General features: G+C 37.3%; 1 protein-coding gene across 1 annotated transcript in view; it reads right to left on the bottom strand.

Moving 5' to 3' along the window:
* The window catches only part of FGF2 (fibroblast growth factor 2), a 62,820-nt gene that overhangs the window by 2,628 nt on the left and 36,700 nt on the right, over positions 1-23,492 (bottom strand). The window contains exon 2 of the mRNA XM_047718380.1: positions 7,940-8,043. Coding sequence (XP_047574336.1) covers positions 7,940-8,043 — 104 coding nt within the window. The remainder of the gene's footprint in view (positions 1-7,939; positions 8,044-23,492) is intronic.

Below are 23,492 nucleotides of genomic sequence, written 5' to 3'. Positions count from 1 at the left end.
AGATAAAAGTGTGATAACAGTGAAACACTTATACCTAGAAAGATGTGGATATTCCGTAGCCAATACTTTCACTTTACCTTTGGTGAAATTTATTTTGCTTTTCATGTTAATTGAAGTCAATCTGTGTACTTTGTCACTTTTCAGTACCAAAGATAAAAATCTTCCTCTTCCCTATTCCAGGTTTAAGATCAGGAGTAGAAGAAGCAGGCACAAGTAAAGAGTCAAAAAATCATGATGATCATAAAGATAACATGAAAGGTCATCACTAAGCGTCACAGGCTAAATCCCCAGAGGGAGACCTAACCACGTTGATTTTTGGATATTCTCTCAGCCTCCAGGGTGCCCAACCTTGCTCGGTTGGCACTCCCTACAATGCCTGGCCTATTGGGATACATGCCCTGCCAACAGGATCTGCCTTCTCAGCCAGTTCCTAGTATTTCAGAGGAAAGTAACAGTAGTGGTAATTAAGAGGATAACACATTATAAACCTACTTTTTCTTTTTTTATAGAAGTTACTTGTACCTTTACAAAACAAAGGGGAAGGAACGAAAACTTGCATCTGTGCTGAATGTTTAGATACGTAAATTTACTAAACTATTACACACTTGAAAACAAACTACATTTTCAAAATGGTTTATGTTCTAGAATGTGGATTTACCATCAACTGAGATAGGGAAGTCTATGAGTGGGAACAGGTTTTATGGGGAAAGATGAGGAAGTCAGTTTTGGACATGTTGCGTTTGAGATGAATATTAGGCATTCTAATGAAGACAATGTGTATTGACCACATACTATATAATAGACACGACGCTTAACCTTTTTTTAACCTTTTATTCTCCTCTTGCTAATGTGAACAGCCACAGAATTGGCAGATGAAAATTTCTAATTTATTTGGAAAGTTAGAAAATATGTTAAATTACAACAATTCCAATGAGCTATTAGTCTCAATTATAAAAGGTGTGGAACCTAAAAAGGGAATGTAGATGTACATGTACGAGAGTCATTTAAATCTGTCAGGTGTTAGTGGTAGGCACACCAAAAGACTTCCCTGAAGGCTGCCCACATGAACTCGCTTAGCTCAGAGTCCTAAACGATTTGTTGACAGTGATAACAATGTGCCAATGGTTTTAAATGTGGTTCTGGGAGTTTGACCCCTTGTAGGGTATCTGAATAGGGAAGAATCAAGTAGAGTTTGGAAAAGCATAATTAACATTTTAAATGGGTTTTTGTCTAAGATATTTACTTGGAAAGTCCAAAAAGAAAGTAAAGTGATATATTTACACATATTAAAAAACTGATCTAGGAGATGGTGGGAACCAGGCTTCTCACTGTTGGAGTGGGAGGCTATAGACCAGACAGGGAGGCTAAAATGATTCATGTGATACTGGCGGATTAGGGTTGGAGACATCAATAAGTACTTACGTTTGTCTTAATATACAGATAGAGAAATAGTTATAGATGTATATATACCCAGGGTAGTATATGCCTATATCTCTTGCTCTGTCAGATAAGAGGGCCTAGAATCAAACACACTTCATCAGCAAAAAACAAACCTAACATCCAGAACTTGGTTTCTAATACCATTGCCCATAAAAGCAATGAGGGCTCCTTAGAGAAATGGCTCATCCTAGACCATGGTAAGGAATATAGAGGATGAATGCGGAGCATCTTGAAGCCCTTTAGGAAGTGCTCAAAATCCTCCAACATTGATGGGGGTGTGTCAGAGAATATAGGAGCCAATTTTTCCAATTGAAAAAAAAGCTCCCAATGACCATAGCAAAAACAGTTTGAAAAAAATAAATAACACAGTATTGGATTATAACCCACAATATAAAATAAACACCCATGAGTGTATACTGATATAAGTGATTGAATAAATAAATGGAGAATAGACAAATTTCTCATGCAAAAGAATTCCAAATTTGTAAATATTTCTCCCTCAAGGAGATGGAGCATTAGCCCCATCCCTTAAATGTGGACTGTGTACAATGACTTAGTTCCAAAGAATCACAGGGTAGAAAGAGGGGAAAAAGAGTAACTTCATAGTAAAGACAAATAATACTTCAGCCAGATTATCAAAATCTACATAAGTCATGACACAATGAGGAAAGAAATAAGAAGCAGGGTAATTTCTCCTCCTCACTACCATCTCTTCCACTTACGCATCAAATGCACAAATCTGGTCCTCTGCTAAATGTCAGATTTGAACTTTATGGCCCTTCCCCCATGTTCTGTTTTTTGGATTGTTTATTCTTTTACAGTACTTTGATTTTTCAGTTTTGGCTTATGAGGGAGTTTGCTCAACATGGATCCAAAAATGCTTTGCTTACACCACTTCTGAGAATTAAAAACAGACATGATGTAAGTATTAGTGTTGATTACTTCAGAACAAAATAAAACACACAAATTGTGAAAAGTTAAAAGCAAATTTGACCTTAATCTTTGTATATACATATGGGTTGTGTAAAATTTTATAAGACTGGTTTCTAAAAGCAATAATCCTCATTAAGTAGTAAACTTTGCATTTAACCTAGTGTTTTATCTCTGAAAAATAATATACATTCCTCTTCAATTACTGTATTTTTCTGACAAACCTGATCAGTATATATTGTCAGTCTCAATAACTAAGCCCTCAAAAATCTATTTTCCCTACTTTGCTATATATGTAGGTCTCATTTCATTTATAAGGCCCCTCAACTAAGAAAGTTATTCTATAGGTTAAAAAAATATATTTTACTTTTACAGTAATTAAATGTATATATCCTCAGAGAATAATTTTTTTTCTATGTTTCACTATTATGGTCCACACAAGTTATATACACATTTCTAATATTGAGATATCTTGTTCAGGATATCACGATCTATAGCATTATATAGAAATCAACAGGCAATTTTCTAGCACATAAAGACCAGGCAAATTTTCTTTACTAATGCCAACAATGATGTTGTTTGGGGACTTAAATGTAAAACTACAGTTAACCTCACTATATGCAGTTTTTAAAAACCTACAGTTTTGTGAACACATAAGAAATCATAAATCCTAATATTTGTTCTGGACCTCTGTTGTTCATGGCAACAAAATTTATCCCGCTATGGAAAGGAGTAAGAGTCTGTTGTATATTAAAAAACTACTCAAGTTCAGCCTCTAAATATAGGCTTTGGCAGTTAAATATAGTTACTCTTTAAACTTTTGGATTTTCTAGTTTCAAAAGAGGGCGGGGGAAAGATCCTTAAGAAATGTTTTCAAACAGTGAAGATTCCTTAGCCTGAAAGCATTCATGCCATTACTATGTGAAGGTATTGGAGGAAATAAAAACAGTGTTCTTTCATATTCTCAATTGGTAGCAATCGACATAACATGACTCTTAGAAACCAAAATATTTTACGTGCCCAAAGGAAATGAGAATGTTTTGCAAATCACTGCAGGAATCATAAACAGGGGAGAAGGCAGAGGAATCCAGGGATATGCCATAACACAACAGTCTGAAATGGGGCCAGGTAGAAGAATAGAAAGAATTATGCCGATGGCAAGTGCAAGTTCATAAACCCCAGCTTCTCCAGGTTGTAAGGAGCATCTGCATCCCCATGATGGCTAGTGGTCACAATACTGGACTTATACCAAAAGTTGCTATTAGGTTTTTTTTTGTTGTTCGGTTTTTTATATGCTAGCTGTCTCTTCTCATTGTCACCTGAGTGAGGTCTCTGCTGACATCCCTGTCGATGGTATCTTTTACCATCAGTGATTCGTCTCATCCCATTAAATATCTGGCACAGATAATACTAATAACCAAGGATCAAAACGTTTAATTCTTTGCCTAAAAGTTGCTGTTGTTGACAGCTCCCTGCCTATGAATCTGACTCAGAGAGAAATATGTCACTGACCCACCAACATCACCTCCTTGATTTGATGGTAGGGGCACTTCTCCCCTGAAAATTGACAGACTAATTTGAAAGAGATAGGACTGCTGCTGAAAAGTCAAGGAAGCAAGCCACATACACTGAATTAGGTAAGACTGGAGATTAATTTGTGAACTTGGCAAGAGTAGAGCCTATGATGGGAAGGACAACAACTGAATCTTGGCTGGTGCCATTGCTCAAAGGAAACTGATAAATCCCGAATTTTCTATTCATGTTTTCCTCCTACATAGTTTGTGATAAATTTCGAAGCACTGCTAAAGTAACTCTTACTGTATCAACTTGAAGGGAATCTGCTGTATTATTTATGAATTAGCATATATCCAAAGAAATAGAAACGTCTTTAAGACTAAATAAAATACCTTAATCTTGTAAAAAGTCCTGCTGAGTTAAGGAAGAAACTATAAAACACTTTATTTTAGAGCACTTTCCACTTCTGATGGCATAGATTCAACATTTTGGAAAAAAACTTTCCAAAAGTTTGGAAAAACAGTTTGGAAAGCTTAATGACTATATACCAAGAGAAGAGGTCACAATTCCCTTCATTCTAACTTGGAAAGAATTCTGTAAGAATGAGAAGACAGTTCAGTTTTCATATCTATTGTTCTAAATTCATCTCCTCTTTTACGGACCCCAGTAGTTTCAGAGATGCGCTTTAAAGTAGAGTACCTTCTGTTTTCATCACTTTTGACAAGTATGAAGCTTTTCAACATTACAGATGAACGTAAATTCCAGCCTATGTTCTGGAGATAAAGAATCCCTCCCATGAGTATCTTATAGGCCACCGTGATTACCAGGTTACTGGATCTTCTAATCTCAGTAAATGGAAAACTACAGGATAAGAATTTCAAATCATTCACTGAGCCAGATTAAGAAAGAAAAAAAGTGAGAACTTTAAAAGCACTTGACTAGTACTGTCTACAGTTAGTCATAACAAAAGCAAAGTTATGCATCTCTTTTCTCCACCACCTTCACTGTTTGACAATAGCCAAACCAACACCAAGCCTTTGCAGGAGCCATCATGATTCACACTACATGTGTTCTGTCACATCCTGACGTGAGAAGAGTAGGAATAAACTCTCCTCTCAACAAACTCAAGGTCATCCAAAATTACTGATTCACTGTCCTGGAAATATTTAAAATGCTCCTTTGGTAGATTCCCAACATATTACATCACACTTTAAGTTGACAACAGACTGGTAGGAAAAAAGACAAGAACAGTACAAGTAAAAGTCCCAAGTAGTCAATCTTTTGGGACTGTATTTTTTGCCCAGGAACCACAGCCATTTCCTGAATTTGACTATTATCTATGTGCTGATGACACCCAAATCTGTATATGGACACAGACCTTCTTCCAAGTTCCAGACCCACAATTACAACTACGTAATGAACATCCCCACCTGAATTTCTCTTAAGCAACTCAAAAGAGGTAAGTCTAAATTTGAACCTGTGTTACTTTTTCCCAGAACTTGCTCTTTTCCTCCTTCCCCTTTCTCATCTGCCTTCTTATCCAAACCAGAAACCTGGGATTTTTCTCTCTACTTCACTCCTAAATCCAATCAATCTCAAGTGCTAATACTTCACTCGATCCTCTGCTCTGTCACTGCCAGGCTTTCATTATGACTTGTTTGGACTATTACGATGGCGTTCTAAATAACTGGTTTGTCTCCAGCACTGTCAGCCCCCTCAGACCCGTCCTCTATGCTGCTGCCAGAGTGATGTTTCTCAAATTCAAAACAGACTGTGTCTCTTCTTAAAACTCTTCATGGCTTTCCACTGCTTGTAACACACGGTGTAGAATGCATTTCAGCAGGCAGTCTATCTACCTCTCCAGCCTTCTCTCTTCCCTTCCACTTTGCATTTCCTTTGCACTTTAGACTCCTGCAGTAGTGAATTATTTTTAATTCTACAGAAACACCTCCTAAGCCTTCTGCACCCATGTCTTTGCATGTACTATGTTCTAAAAGTTCTTTATACCCTCATCTCCACTCCTCTGCTCCCTGACTGCCTGATGAATTCCTTCCTCTACATTACCTAAAATCCTATTGATGGGTCATCTTCTAAGACAAGGTTAATCACTTCCTTTCCTGTATTACTTCCTATGTCATAATACTTCTTACTGGGGCACCTGGGTGGTTCAGTGGGTTAAGCCTCTGCCTTCAGCTCAGGTCATGATCTCAGGGTCCTGGGATCGAGCCCCACATCGGGCTCTCTGCTCGGCAGGGAGCCTGCTTCTCCCTCTCTCTCTCTCTCTGCCTGCCTCTCTGCCTACTTGTGATCTCTCTCTGTCAAATAAATAAATAAAATCTTTAAAAAAAATAAAAAATTAAAAAAACAATACTTCTTATTTCCTATCCAATATTACTGTGCATTTATACGAGGTATAGAAGGAACACATCAAAACCCTTACAATTGTTACAAATACTTACTTGCACTTCTGCCCCCCCAGGATTGTGATTCATTAAGGGCACAGACAATTTTGTACTCAACTTTATTACCCAGATGCCTATAGCGTAGCATTTGGCACACTGTTTGCTCAGTAAGTATCAGCTATTCTTGAAGAGGATTCTAAAGTTTATTCTACCACCAAAGAGGGAGTGCACACCATTACACCCAGAGTTGTTATTTATCCTGCAAAAGTCACACAAATTGATAATATCAACAGAAATATATCCTTGTCAAACGATCAATCAGATGATTGAAATATCCTTTTTCTCTGTAAGTCTGTTTTGGTACCTTCAGAAATCCAAAGGTTGTCACTCAGAAAAAATTTCAAAAACTATGTGTAGGGGCACCTGGGTGACTCTGAGGGTTAAGCCTCTGCCTTCAGCTCAGGTCATGGTCTCAGGGTTCTGGGATCGAGCCCCACATGGGCCTCTCTGCTCAGCAGGGAGCCTGCTCCCCTTCCCCTGCCTACCTGCCTACTTGCGATCTCTCTCTCTGTGTCAAATAAATAAATAAAATCTTAAAAAAAAAAAAACTATGTGTATAGCTTAAAATACCACAACTGCTCTAATATTGGATCTCTAATGGGAGAAAGTTATAGCCAATGGTAACTGGCCACTGGTATTGGTATCATGGCTGTGGTTTGTGTATACACACACACACACACACACACACACACACTTTTAGGTAAGTGTCCCATCTACTCCCCCAGAGAGTCTGCTTTATTTCTCTGCAGTATTTCCCACATATCGTGTCTGCCCAACAGGCATGTAATCCTGTTCTAATGACAATGGTAGGGTTGACAGGGAGGCTGCCATAGTGAAAAGAATACTAGCCAGGAGCTAGTACTCCTGACTAGCTGTGATAAAAAGTAAAAAAGTGTAGTCCTTGTCCTGAATGAGCTTATATATAAAGGAGAAGAGGAAGTAAAACTTTTGAGGACTTAGCATGAACTGGATTTTGGCATTTGATATAAATTATCTAATTTAGTCCTCACAAAAACTCATATTGATAGGATCATTATTATCTCTGTTTTATAGGTAAGGGAACTACCTCAGAATAATTTGCTTAAGAACACACAGCTAATATGTGGCAGTGCCACTATCTGTATCTAGGTTAAGAATCCACTTCCTCAGCTGGTATTCTATACGGCAAACATTTTGCATGTGAAATCTGAAAGAAGAAATTTAAAAACTGATACTCAAAATTGTATATATATCCATCCCACTGATCTTCAAACAACTGCACAATATAAGAATTCTTTTTTATAATTCTAGTTCAATAGCTTTGCATGTAAGTCAGTGAAATGCAATGACTTGGAGCTCAGGCTCTAGAGTCAAGACTGCCTCAAGTGCCATCCAGGTTCTACCACATGTGAGCTGTGTTTCCCTGGTTACTTACTCACTCAGAACTTCAGTTTTTGTATCCATGAAATAAAGAGAGTGGTACTATTTTATCAGGTGAATATGAAGATTAAATTAGATAATACTTACAAAATCCTTAATAAATACCAATACTAGCAAATTAACAGCAACAAAACTCACAAAGGAAAAAAAACTACAAAAAGAGTATTACTTACAGAAGCCAGTAATCTTCCATCTTCCTTCATGGCAAGATAGCGATTTGCACACACTCCTTTGATGGACACAACCCCTCTCTCTTCTGCTTGAAGTTGCAGTTTGACTGTAATGGAAAAAATCACCTTTGTGGCATCACAGAAAAAACACCTGTCTGCACATTTTCATGATATGAAGACAGGGGCAGCCAGCTAATCCACTCGGGAGGGTTGGCAAAGTTGGGGGCCGGGGATGGGTGTCAATTAGATCATATCATGGTGAGATGCAGAACCTCTAGAACTTGAGTACCTCTGGAGTCCCTTCTCACTCTAGTGTCAGTGAGAAGAGTGGCAGAATGGAGAATGTTTTCCTTTGATGTGCAGTTAGCTTCCACTTGGCCCTGTTAACTGCTTACATGTTTTTAAAAAGTGAACATATTTTAAAGTACATAAAAAATGTAGGGGCACCTGGGTGGCTCAGTCGGTTAAACCACTGACTCTTGGTTTCACTTCAGGTCAAACTGTCAGGGTCCTAGGACTGACCTGGCTTCAGGCTCTGCACTCAGCGGGGAGTCTACTTGTGGATTCTCTCCCTCACTCTGCCCGTCCCCCTGCTCATGCTTTCTCTCCCTCTAATAAATAAATCTTTTTAAAAAATAAAAGTACATGAAAATGTAAACCACTTGTGAGAACTTCCACACTACTGCCTAAGTTTAAACTTCTTAAAAGTTGTGTTTTTTTTGTTTTTTTGAGAGAGAGAGAGAGTGAGTGCACATGCTTGCAGGATGGTGGGGTGGGGGAAGGGGCAGAGGAAGAGGAAGAGAATCTTAGCAGACTCGACACTGAGTGCAGAGCCTGACCCAGACTCGATCTCAAGACCCTGAGCTCATGACCTGAGCCAAAATCAAGACCCCACACTTGACCAACTAAGTCACCCCAGTGCCCTTTTTAAGATATTTTAAACTAATTCTTCACAAATAAAATATAATCTAATTGATCACTATTCTCTTTTGGTTTCTATTTCCTTGCATTTCTACACATATTGTTTCTACCTTCCCCTTTAATACAATACCAATGCATTTATCTTTCCTTACAGATGGGTTGTGATATATACCTATATTTTTTTTGCAAATATCTATCTCATGAAAAAACAAAATGCTCATACTTGATTTGCTTTTACAGTATTTTTAAAGATTTTCAGAATGTAAGATCCTGAAGAGGATGACCTATTATACTGTGTTATCAATATTAAGCATATTATAGGGGAAAAAACAGATATTACATGATTATTATTATTCCATTAGGATAGTTATCTAATTCAAATAAAAATGAACTTAACAGCTTCTGTTTTGCTATTCAGAGGTAGCACTGTCCTGCCTAAATAATATTCTCCAAAATGTATTTTAGTTAAGAGAGGTTACATTTTAAAAGGGGTTCTGGGGCTAAATAAATTTAGGAAATTCTTGGTTAAGCCAAATTAACTCTTTATTGCCAAACTCAGACCTTTGCTGCTTATTACCTGCATTATATACCTTATAAATCACCATAAGGGGGTCAGGTATACATTGTTTATAAAATTTATCTGGTCTCAGAATGAAATTTTTCATAGGCCATTATATGGCCTATGAACATATCTAGCTAGGACATTCTTGAAAGCAATAGAAAAGCAGTCAATATTCAAATGTTTAGAAATTAAAATATTAATCAAATAAGATTAGAAACAAAGTAAGTTAATTTTCCCAGGTATTTCCAGGTATGGGTGGAATGGAATCGAACATGACATGAAAAAGTGAGGTTTGAAAAATTATCACTATACCATTTAGTAGAGAACTATCCCAAAGAGTTAACAGTTATGGAATAATGAAACAAAAATATTTTATTTTCATATAACTTTTGATATTTTGAAATTTTTCTTCATTGAAGAATTTTTCTTCATTCCTTTTATAGGAACATAACAATGTTAGCATTGTCAGCATTTTAAAATAATCTAGAATAAAATATAACTGTGTGCCATATTAAACACATCTAACTTTGTTAGATGCTATTATGTCACTGTAATTATGTTTTAAAAATTTTCTGTATCAGGCAGAGCAATCTACAGGTAAAACAAGACATAACATCTGGGATTAACTTTAAAATATTTTAGCAATCAAAAATAAATGAAATATTCTAGCAGACACTCAACTGTTTTTATAAAGTGGTCAGGATAAAAAAGATCCTGATTAACCTATGTCAACAGTTATTAGAAGCATGGGAGTTTATTTTTCTATTTGCACTACTTACTTTATGAATGTTTGAGAATTTACATTTAAAGAAAAAATCTATTGAACATTCAATGCTGATTCTCCTCTGTGTACCAGTCACTCCTAGATTTCAGAGAGCATAGGATTAAATAAGCCTGCACTTACCAGGCAAAATTCTTCTACAGAATCTTAAAAGATAACATAAAGTAAAAGAAATACAATCAAAACATGAAAACTAAACAAAGAAGAGCATAAAGTCTTTTTCTTAACATCTCAGAGTGTAAAAAATAAGCTTTATTTGTAACAAATAAAATCAAAATTATCTTAATGAGTATGACCAAACCTTGTATACAGCTCTAAAGTGATCCAGATAAGCCATATTAATTATGAATATATTTGAATCTCTTTTTAACTCAGAAGGCTACATAAATGCTCATGAGGCAAGATTGCATAATCACTATACCTTCTTTTGGTGCTTTATCAATAAAGTGTAGCCTATCTGTAGGTCACCATCATTAAGTATGTATTACTGGCCATAAGAGAGATTATGTATATTAATGTGGGGCCAATACCAGCGACTCAATACCTAAAGCAAATGCCGTTATTCATTTACTCATTGACCTTTCACAGATTCCTTGGGTATTCCACACTAGGCAATTAGCACTCAATAAGCCTCTAAAAAATAAAAATTAACTGTAGATGCTCAAAAAAATGTTTCCATTGCTATATAATTATTAAAAAAATACACTTTAAAAATAACCACAGCCTAAAACAAGCTCATAAATTTTCTTTAAAAACCCATTAAAGCTGAGATGCAAAGTAACCTAAATGAACTATTTTTCACATACAAATGATCTCTTCCCAAAAAAGAGATGCCTAACTGCTTTCATCTCTGACAGAAGAAAGAATAAACCTGCCAAAAGGGAAGTATGGAGAAACCAGCTAAAACTTTATTAACTTTTAACAGCTGTGGATGTGAGGAATTAGAGTTCTGAGGAGCTCTAATCAAAGAACTCCATACCCACCTGTGAGTTCTCTTTCACAGAGTTTGCACCTAGTACACAACCACCACACATCAAAGGCTGGGATAAAACAGAAGGGCTGGGAAATCTTCCTGAAGTACCCCCAGGCCTTCACTGAGTGCAAAGCAGCAGTTCCTTGAAGCCTCGGAACAGGAGAATCTCTGAATAAGATCCCTCTGACAAGCACTGAGCCTTCACCAAATGCAAAGCAGGATCAAGAGAGATCTTGTGGGCACCTGGGTGGCTCGGTGGGTTACAGCCTCTGCCTTCAGCTCAGGTCATAATCTCAGGGTCCTGGGATGGAGCCCCGCATCAGGCTCTCTGCTCAGCAAGGAGCCTGCTTCCTCCTCTCTCTCTTTCTCTCTGCCTGCCTCTCTGCCTACTTGTGATCTGTCTGTCAAATAAATAAATAAAATCTTTAAAAAAAGAGAGAGAGAGATCTTCCAAGACAAGCCGGGGGTTGAGTTCAAGAGCAAGACTAACTCCTGACCTACCCAAACAGTTGGCAGCTGGGCTATAAGGCAAAACAGAATACAAAAAAAAAAAAAAAAAAACTATTCAATTAACCCACAAGAAGGAAGGAAAAAAAATACTGGACAAAGAACAGATGGGGAAATTAGAAAACAAATTCCAGGATGGCGGATTAAACCCAACATTATCAATAATTACACTAAATGTAAACAAACCTTTACATTTAAGGGAAAAAACTGTCAACTGTGTTGTTTATAAGAAAAGCACTTTAAATACAAAGGCAGGGTGAAAGTAAAAATGTGTGGGGGGGGAATGCACACCCTAAGTATAAGAATACTGTTATGTCTATATTAATATCTGATAATGTGGACTTCAAGGCAAGTAATATGGAAATGAAGAAGTGATTGCAGATGATAAGAGGTCAGATACACCAAGAAGACATAATAATCTTAGATGTGTAGCACCTAATAATAGAATCCTAAAATATCTTAAGCAAAAATTGGCTAAATAAATCAATAAGAATATGGAATGTATGAATAACATTATCTACCAACTGGGGCACGTGGGTGGCTCAGTGGGTTAAGCCTCTGCCTTTGGCTCGGGTCATTGTCTCAGGGTACTGGGATTGAGCCCTGCATCGGACTCTCTGCTCAGCGGGGAGCCTGCTTCCCCCCTCTCTCTCTGCCTACATGTGATCTCTCTCTGTCAAATAAATAAATAAAATCTTTTAAAAAATTATCTACCAACTTGACCTTTTTCTTTTTACATCATGTAGCTTTCATTCACCTGAGACTTTATTCTCTTAACATCACAGTCATTTGAAAACTGTGCAAAAAAATTTAACTGCCAGCATTGTAAGCTCTTCTAGGTTTATTTGCCTAATGAAGTTGAATTGTTCAAATCAGTTAACTCTAGCTGACAAGTTTTTTCTAAAGTCACTATAACACTAAGTAATATCAAAGGCTCTTACCCTGAACTATTGGTGCTCCTGGTTCCTTTATTTTTAACAGTCTATAATAATGCATATATAATTCATTTAAAATGTACATACAATTCAATGGTTTTAGTATAGAGAGAGTTGTGCAACCATTACTACAATCAATTTTAGAATATTTTCATCATCCCATACCCATGCCCTTTAGTACTCACCTCCCATGTTCCCAGATACCACCAGCCCCAGTCCTAGGTTACCACTAATCTACTTCCTGTCTCTATAGGTTTTCCTATTCTGTATATTTCATATAAATGGAGTCATGCAATATATGGTCTTTTATGACTGACTGCTTTCACTTAGCATAAGGTTTTCAAGGTTCATCCATGTGGTAGCCATTACTTCCTTTTTTTTGCCAAATAACATTCCATTGAATAGATGAACCACACTTGATTTACCTCCATTGGTTGATGAACATGTTTTGTCTTCAGTTTGGGGCTACTATGAATTATACTGCTGTGAACATGCTACAGAAGCAAGATTTTGGGTAGACATATTTACATTTCTTCTGGATATACACTGAAAATTCAAATTACTAAGTCATATGGTGACTATGGTTAATCATTTAGGAATTGTTGGACTTTTCAAAGCAACCATTTTACATTCCCACTAGAAATTGAGGGTTCCAGTTTCTCCACATCCAGACCACATTTGTTATAGTTTGTGTTTTGGGTTTTTGTCTTTGGTAGGTTTTTTTTTCCCTGTTTTTATGTCTCTGTTTCTGTTTTTATTATAGTCAGCCTACTTGAGTGTGAAGTGATACCTCATAGTTTTGAAATGCATTTTTCTGATGGGTAATGATAATAGGCATCTTTTCATGTACTCTTTGGTTGTTTGTATATCTTCTTCAGAGAAATAGCTATTCAGATCCTTGGCTTATTTTTAAATTAGGTTGTCTTTTTATCACTGAGTTGTTAAGACACAATTACTCTAGACACAAATCCTTAATCGGATATCTAATTTGCAAATATTTTCTCCCATCCTCTGGGTTGAATTTCCACTCTCTTGATGTTGTCCTTTGAAGTAGAAACACTTTTAATTTTCATGAAATTCAATTTATCAATTTTGTTATTATTTGTGCTTTTATTGTCCTAATATAAGAAACCACTGCATAATCCAAGATCATAAATGAAGATTTAAAACTAAGCTTTTCCACTAGAGGTTTAGTTTTACCTTATCCATTTAGATTTTGATCCATTTTGAGTTAACTTTTGTATGAGGGATGAAAATCCAACTTCACTCTTTTACATGTGAATATGCCCACCAAACTGACAAAGATCACTACACCCAAACAAAATATACATTCTTTTTAAGGAATACTCCCAAGAATAAATTATATACTGGCCATAAAATAAGTCTCAATACATTTAAAAGGATTAAAAATCAAACAAAGCAGTATATTAGAAATTAGTAAGTTATCTAGAAAATCCCCTAATAGAGATTAAGCAATACCTTAAAAAAAAAAAAAAAACACAACCACAGATAAATACAAGGGAAATTAGAAAATATTTCCCAATTGCCTGATAATATAAACTCAACATGCTTAAAGGGAAAGCTACAGCTTTAGGTATTTATATTAAAAAAGCAAAAATTGTGAGAATCAAAGCTTCTATGATGAGAACTAGAAAAAGATCTTTTTTTTGCCATATTACTACTTTGTTATATATTTAATTCGAGTTAAGATAGCGTTATATTAGCTTCAGGTGTACGGTATAATAATTCAGCAGTTCCATACATCGCCCTGTGCTCATCACAAGTGTGCTCCTTAATCCCCATCACCTACTTCACCCATCCCCCCACTCACCTCCCCTCTGGTAACCAGATTGTTCTCCATTATTAAGAGTAACAACTACAAAAAGATTTTTTTTAAAGATTTTATTTATTTGTCAGAGAGAGAGAGAGAGACAGAAAGAGCACAAGCAGGGAGAAAGGCAGGCAGAGGGAGAAACAGGCTCCCTGCTGAGTAGGGAGCCCAATGCAGGACTCAATCCCAGGACCCTGGGATCATGACCTGAGCAGAAGGCAGCAGCTTAACAAACTGAGCCACGCAGGCATCCCTACAAGAAGATTTCTAATTAAGATCTCTAATTTTAATTAGAAATTTTAAAAAGCCCAACGTAATAGCAGAGGGAATACTTACTATGTAAAAATTATACACTTGACTTTATACAGTTTAGTAGAGAACTATCCCAAAGAGTTAACAGTTATGGAATAATGAAACAAAAATATTTTATTTTCATATAACTTTTGATATTTTGAAATTTTTCTTCATTTCTTTTATAGGAACATAACAATGTTAGCATTGTCAGCATTTTAAAATAATCTAGAATAAAATAAAAGTGTGTACCATATTAAACACGACTATGGAAATAATCACATTCATGAGTTCATGAGTTCCAAGAGGGAGAGGACATTTCTCAATTACAAGATATAAAAGGGGAGCACCTGGGTGGCTCAGTCATTAAGTATCTGCCTTCAGCTCAGGGCATGATCCCAGGGTCCTGTTTTATGTGGTTTTCTATATGAATGATAAATATATGCTATTTTTAAAAATCCACTACATTAAAAGACCTTTTTAAACTGGGCCTTGGACACTGATTTAACCCAGATCATTTCAGCAAGCTGGAGACCACTCACAATATTAAGTTTTTGGATACACATAAGTCAACAATTTTGATAAACATAAACTTTTGGTGGCTTTCTAATGTTGATATTAAATCCAGTAAGATGAACTTGGAAAAACAGTGTGCTAGCCAACTCTTTTTTTTTTTCCTGTTATACCAAAAGACAAAATAATACAAAAAACTCAAAAGCTGTAAACCACAAAATTGAAGGATCTTATCACCAGGTGAGACCTTAGTGGTCAATTAGTCCCATCATTATACAGCTACACTTTAAATCTCATCTACAATATCCAAGAGAAATAGCCATCTTGCTTTCACTTGAAAATCTTCAGCCAAGGAAAATTTACAGTCTTCCTAAAATGATTTGGCTATGTTAGCAAAGGAAAAGAAACTCTGATTATCCTAAATAAACCACTCAAATGTCCATGTGCTCGGATTATTAGCACTTGACAATTTATCTATGCAATATAACCAAAAAACCAAATTATTATTCCAGGGTTATTGCCACTGCTCAAAATATTTTGGAATTCCTTTGGAATTTCCCCCAGAATTTGTATTGTTTTCTTTTGAATATCCTCAAGGATGATAAATCTTAAAATCATAAATACCAATTTGTTAGAGCTGTAAAGGACTTCAGAGATCTTCTAGTGTACCCTTCTCATTTATAAATAAGGAAGCTGACATTTAGAGAGTTCTGTCTCTGTTGAAAGATATCATTCTTGGAAACAGCAAGTCTGTGTTTCCAAGAATGGTGAATATGTTTATTCATTCATTCAATAAACATTTATTAGTAACAGCTATGTGCCAGGTACTGTGCTAAGCAATAGGAAGTACAAAGCAAAATACATTGTTCTTTGACCTTGACGAACATACAGTATTGTCAAGAGTAGAGCAATGGTAAACAGACATAACCAAACAAGCTCCATACTTTAGGTGCCAGGAGAGAAATACAGACAAACTACCTTGAGAGTTCTCAGAAGTAGCTTTAACCCAGGCTAGGAAGTTAAAGGTTTCCTGGAAACAGTGACAACTGACTGGAGACCAAGGAAATTAGCAGGAGTAGTCAGGAAAAGAGAGCAGGAACCAAAAAAAAAAAAAAAAAAATCCATATACAACTTCCAAAGAAGAGAAGAACACGGCATATCCAAAGGACGTCAGGTGATTAGGTAGAGCTGGCATAGAGAGTGAGGGTGTTGTATGTGCAGTGGAAAAGGGCATCATGGGACAAGATGGGATGGAGAGGCCAGAATCTCTGGATAATGTGTTAAGAAGTTTGATAGTGTGAAATGATGAGAGCTTTTAATGAAATAGAATGGAGAGAAACTGATAAATATGTGAGAAATGAAGGAAATAGAATTAATAGGAGCAGACATAAAGGGAGTGAAGGGAATGGAGGTGAGAGAAGGCAGAGAAGGAAGGAAAGGAAAAAAGAGGAAAGAAGAAAGGGAGGGATGAGTTCAGAATGAGTGCCAGGTTTCTCTATCTTGGATAACTGGGAGATTATGAAGATGGGAAATGCAAGAGGAGGGACAAGAGAAGACAATGAGATGGGCTCCCTGAAGACATATTGAAAGTCTGTGGAAAATCCAGATAGAGATATCCCGAAGACAGTCATATGAACCTGGAGATCAAAAAAGAAATCTATACTAGAAATCAAGATTTGGTAATTTTAGCAAACAAGGGACAGCGGGGCACAGAGGCTACACCCAATCCACACAGGGAGATATAAAATGGATGAGAGCCTCCAGAACAATGTGTAGTAGGTGTGGATTAAGGACAAAGGATACAGTCTTGGGAAGCACCAACATTTCTAGGGGGAGTAGAGTATGTAGAGTAAGTAGAGCCTGGGTAACAGTGGTCAGCCCAAGTGTACAGGAAGGTATACCTGATACCTACAGCATGCGCACACGCACACGGAAACTAAGGGACAAAACTTTTATTCTTTGAAGGTGATAAAATTTTCTACATTAAAAATCAAAGACTAAATGCAATGTGATATTCTAGACTGGATCCTGGAACAGAAAAAGGACATTAGTGGAAAAAATGGTAGAATCCAAATAAAGTTTGTAGTTTAGTTAACAGTAATGTTTCAGTATGATTTTTTTTTTTTTTTTTTTTTTTGACGAAAGTGCCGCAGTTATGTAAGAAGTTAACCTTAGGGAAAGCTGGATGAAGGGAAGGGTATAGGAGAACTCTAAAAATCTTTGCAACTCTTCCGTAAATCTAAGATTAGTTCTAAATAATGTGTTCTAAATGTCAAAATAAAATACAAGTAAACCACTGGAAATAGCAAGACAGCTTGATAGAAAATATATAAAAATCAATTGAGTTTCTATAACTCAACAAACTGATAGAACATGTAATTATTTCTTTAAAAGATACCATTTGTGATAATAACTAAAGTTTCCTAGGACACTTTTATGGAGAAAATTATAAAACTTTATCAAAAGTCACTTTCAAAAGACTTAAAAGGGGAGGTATGAATGCTTATAAATGGGAAGATTCACTATAATGAAGATGTCACTTCTCCCCTCAAATAGTCCATAAATTTAATGAAACCCCAAGGGTGTAATCTGTGGTAGAAAATCAGGAAGAGTAAAAACCAACTGAAAGGGGGCGCCTGGGTGGCTCAGTGGGTTAAAGCCTCTGCCTTCGGCTCAGGTCATGATCCCAGGGTCCTGGAATCAAGCCCCGAATCCGGCTCTCTGCTCAGCAAGGAGCCTGTTTCTTCCTCTCTCTGCCTGCCTCTCTGCCTACTGTGCTCTCTGCCTGAAAAATAAACAAAATCTTTAAAAAAAAAAAAAAACTGAAGACAAAACTCAAGTGGGACCTTCAAATAAGGTCAAATGGTACAAAAGGAGATGGCTAACATGACTGAAAAGAATTCACTGGATTTAACCACAGTAAGAATTTGGGAACAGTGAATGCAAACAACTTCTTTAAGAAGTTTTCTATTGGCAACTGCACAGTGTTTCTTAGAAGGGCTAGCATTAATGTTATTTTTCATTTAAATAATTTGAAATGGAAGCAAACAGAAACTCTCAATACATGAAGATACTCAGAAAGCAGGTGTCTAAGGACACCTGGGTGACTCAGTCATTAAGTGCTGACTCTTGATTTCGGCTCAGGTCATGATCTCAGGGTCATCAGATTGAGCCCCGCATTGGGCTCTGTGCTGGGCATGAAGCCTGCTTAAGATTCTCTTATGCTGTATTACTGGTCTGCAGATGACAGGTACTCCCATTTCTCAGCATCCTCATCGCAGAACACTGAACATATTTTAATTTCTTACTCATTCAAAACAAACTTTAACACTTAAAACTGAGTGATAGAAATGTTTTAGCTTTCCACTAGAAATATATTTTTGAGTCAAAAAAATATGTTGATTGGGGAGCCTGGGAGGCTCAGTTGGGTAAGTGTCTGCCTTCGACTCAAGTCCTGGGATGGAGTCCTGCATCTGGCTCTCTGCTCAGAGGGGAGCCTGCTTCTCCCTCTCCCTCTGCCTGTCACTCTGCCTATTGTGTTCTCTCTGTCAAATAAATTTTAAAAATATTTTAAAAAATACATTGGAATCATCCAATTTAATGCTGAAGACCAGGCACTAAGAACTTTTTAATGTAGATTACTGACAAAGGAACCTAGGTAACATAAGAAACTCATTTGATGAAAATGAAAAATTTTAAATCTCCATATATACATGGAGTACTGGAGGTAACAATCAACAAAGATCAGCAACCTATATTTTATTTCTTCCTTTTGATGTGAACATGAACGACTAACAAGTTCCACACAGCCCCTCCTATTAAACCTTCATTTTTTATTATTTCCTTTTGTCTTTCATCCCAGAACCCAAAACCCAAACTCCATTTTCTTCACAACTCAACTGAATGTTAAAATTGATAGATAATGGGATGCCTGGGTGGCTCAGTCGGTGAAGCCTCTGCCTTTGGCTCCCATCATGATCCCAGGGTTCTCAGATTGAGTCCCACATCTGGCTCCTTGCTTAGCAGGGAGCCTGCTTTTCCCTCTGCCTGCTCTGCCTGTTCTGCCTGATCTTCTGCAGATCTCCGTGCTTCTGCTGACAAATAAATAAAATCTTTTAAAAAAATAAAAATAAAAGTTATAGATAAGAACATGTGGCACACAGAGGGTTCACTAAAATTCTCAGCAACTCTTCAGTTTGCAAAGAAGATTAAATGGAATATAATATGAGAGAAAGAAAAATAGGAAGGAAGAAAAGGGCAGGAAGAAACTCAGAAATCTCTGAGTTCCTTCATTATTACTCAGTCAGGACATGGCTTTATGAGCCCAATAATATCAACTCTTATATCCATAAAGTAAAAATTGTTTTTATTATGTTCAATAATGATAAAACATTTAAAATCATTTAAATAAAAGTGAAATATATTATGTCTAAAATACCAAATTTCTTTCCATAATTATTTTGCTTCTACACTATACTATTTAATTTCCACAATTATAAAAATTTAAAATGTACAGCTGATTTATGCCAAAGAGGGGGCTATCACAAGCAATTCTAATCCATAAAAACCTACAAAAAGCAATTTCTTCCAATATCTCCTCAACTGGATGTCATACTTCATTTCATGACCTAAAATGGAAGCAGTCAGGCTAGCTGAGCTACACGTAAGAGCAAGTATAACACCAGGCCCAAAAGGTGGGAGACGTCATATGATTCCTGGCTCTTCTAATAACACAGCTGCTAGTTTAAGAACAGCAACTGGTTTTACTTCTATAGTGGCACCAGAAAATTGAGTCAGACTGACAGCAAGAAAGAAAAGACTACTTGGCATCCTGAGGCATTCCAGAAGTTCCAAGCGTAATACAAGGTCAAAGCAGAGCTGCAGGTAACTTCAAAGATGGAGGGAAAAGGAAAAAGTCTGCAGTCTCAGTGTTCCTTAGTAAATAGTCACAACAGGTTGATAGGTAGAGAAAACATCTTCCCACACCCTTTCCACAGCTGCCAGCACCTCCAGACAGTATCTGACTATTCCAGCATCAAGAAGAGGGCTGAACTGCTCAGCCACCAAGGACAATTCTTAGCTGGCCTTATGGAGGTAGCATAATCAGGCAGGAAAATTCTGTCAACCATTGGCAGCGGCATTTTCTGACAAGAATAGCTGCAGTACTGAGGTCTCAGTAATCTGGATTTCAGGAGCCCACACTGGCTCCTGGCAGAGCAACGCAAAACATCCAAGACCGCACGCATCTAGAAATATACGCTTCCACCTACAGAAGTCATCAACCCTAAGTAAGTGTTCAATGGTCTTTTCTCTCTAGAGTCAAACAGTTAGAGAAATGTTTCTAAAAAAATAAGTTGGCCACAAAATTGTAGAAATGGAGGGCAGACTGGTAGTTTCCAGAGGTGGGGTTGAGGCATTGAATGTGGTTATAAAAGGGCAATCCAAGAAATCCTTGTAATGGTGGAAATGTTCTGTATCGACTGTGTCAAAGTCAATACCCTGGTTGTGGTATCGTACTATGGTACTACAAGACATTACAATTGGGGAAAACTGAGTGAAGAGTACATAGAACCTCTCTGTATTGATCCTTACGATTGAATGCGAATCTATCATTACCTCAAAATAAGTAAAATTATTTTTAAAAAGTCAGCTTAGTTAAAAATCTCATCTAGTTTAATAATTAACATTTGATACAGGTATTTTAAAATACATAGAATTATTTGAGGGGAAAAATAAAAGTCAAAGAATATCAAGAAGATAGAAGCCTCCAGACATTATTTTTACTAAAACTTCAATATCTATGGTAAAATAGAAATGGAATAAATTGAGAACAGAGTAGTACAGTCCATAGACAAAATAATTGGCCTCCACGGTACATGGTATTTTCATTCTACAACTTACTGTCAACTATGAGCTCAGTCCTATCTGGGCACATGGAATAAAACACAATACAGCTGACCCCTGAACAGCACAGGTTTGAACCATGTGGTTCCTCTTACACACAGAATTTTCACAGTACAGCAATGGAAATGTATTTTCTCTTCCTTATGATTTTCTTAACATTTTCTTTCCTCTAACTTATTTTGAGAACAAAGTATACAAAAACATGCAACATATAAAATAGGTGTTAATTGACTATTTATGTTATCGGTCAGACTTCTGATTCACCATAAGTTCTTCGTAGTTAAGGTTTCGGGCAGTTAAAAGTTATATGCAGGTTTTTGACTGTCAGGTGGGGGATCAGCACCTCTAACTTCCATGGTGTTCAATGTCAACTGCATTTTACAACATAAAAACCTTATGTAAAGTTTCATTTAATACTAAATTTTAATTTTAATCTAATAATCGTGGGGAAAATACATGAGATGATTCAAAGAGGAATCAGTATTTGAAAATTCTTTTTTGTTGTTGTTAGCTTTTACTACTTATCAAATTATTCAGAGGCTGATTATGTGGCCTGTGGCCTATTCTGCAACCACGGGTTCTCCATTTCTTCCATTCTCTTCTTCACAGCCTCTGAATACTTCTGCTAAAAGGTGAGGATACAGGGTCAGAAGAAAGAAATATGCTCATATCTCACTTGTGCTACTTGTTTGTGGTCATATTAAAACATTAGGTGGGGGAAGAGGTACAAAGACAAGACAAAAATATTTTTTGGTGCCTCACATAAGCTGAATGCCTACAGATTTTCATATTTTTCATTAGCAAAAGAACTCCAAGAACTGCTCTGGTGAATAGAGAACATGTGATCACTTCACATTTCTTTGTATCTCCTACAACATCTAGTGAGCTAACAGGAAGCTCACTGGCCCCTGTGGCAGACATCTGTGCTACTTGTGAGAAGACTTTTTCTAGCAGAGGCCTTTGGAAGCTCTAGAAGAGCTGCTCTGTTGTTGGAGGCCAGTAGCAGATAGGCCCTGGAGGAAGTCAATAGCCTAACATGGAACAGATAGTTGAAAGACCTTCAGTCAGGGTCGGCCACTGCTACAGCTGAGAAATATTTTCACTGAGAAACAACTGCTGATGTTCCTAAATTTTCGTTCTATAATACAAATCAGTTCTTGAAAAGTCCTTAACCTCTTTGGTTTGTCTCAGAAAAATAGAGTTCAGCATTCAAGGAACACTATGAATAATGAAAATACTTGTACTAAAAGCAGGGTAGCCAACTCAAAGGCCTACAGGGACCATGCAAGTAACATAGAACAGTGAATCAGCTTGGGTGATGAGATGAAGGGGAGTAGGGAGGAGTGGGGTTGGTCAGGGACCATGGACTACAGGACGCATGTCCCAAGCTAGTGGGGCAGCCACTACTCAGTACCAGCCAAATACAGAGTTTGAATCTCCACTACTCCCCGTCTCCTTCTTTCTCCTCTCCCTCACTCCTTCCCACCTCCCTTCTCTCTCTCTCCCGACTCCCCCCCACCCACACACACACCCATGGTCTATGACAGTAATCTGATTTGGCTTATGGGTCACCAATTTGAAATCCCTCTTCCCAAAGGCTATTGACCTGGCTGGAGTACCCAGAAATCACAAACAGCTCATATAAGATTCACAGTAAAAATATAAGCTGCCACAAGCAAGTGTTTTTGCCCTCAATCCAACATACCCAAGAGATGGAGCACCTCCTGATGACAGCCTTTTCTTGGTGATTCTTTCTCTTTTTGAAATGCTTCTTGGATGATGTGAGAAAGCCTGAGGTTTCTCTCAGAGTTAAGTGCCCCATGGAGATAACACAACCAGCTTGGCTGGTCACTCCCCTCCCCTGCCCCCCAGGGTGAGTACCAGTGAGCTGGGCTGTTTATGTTCCTGGCACCTCTTTCTGGACTGAAGAGTTCACAGTCATCTATAAAAATCATACAACTCAGGCAGCTCCAGAACAGAAAACAGAGTAGCAAGTGTGTGCCTGGGAAAGGAGGAGCTTGGGGGGGAGGAGAGCCAAGTAGGGGCACTGGGTGGAGAAGGGAAGCTGCCCAGAGTGTTCCAGTTATTCAACTATGCTCTCCCACACAGTCATTCTATTTGACTGGTAAAATCATTAGGAAAACACCTTTCAAAGCAGGCTTAAGAGAAGAGAGTTTTATTTGACTCTCATGAAAATAGCCCAGGCAGCACGTCTCCCAATCAGTGACGAGCAGTACTACAGCCTCTGCTCTGGAAAACCTTGATTCCAGCCAAGAGCTCAAGGCCCATCTCCAAAACTTCTGAGGAGGCCCTCCCAAGGAAAATTCTTCCCTGCATC

Source organism: Lutra lutra, chromosome 2 (genome assembly GCF_902655055.1).
Source record: "Lutra lutra chromosome 2, mLutLut1.2, whole genome shotgun sequence".
Classification (NCBI taxonomy): Eukaryota; Metazoa; Chordata; class Mammalia; order Carnivora; family Mustelidae; genus Lutra; species Lutra lutra.
This window is presented reverse-complemented; position numbering and strand designations above follow the sequence as displayed.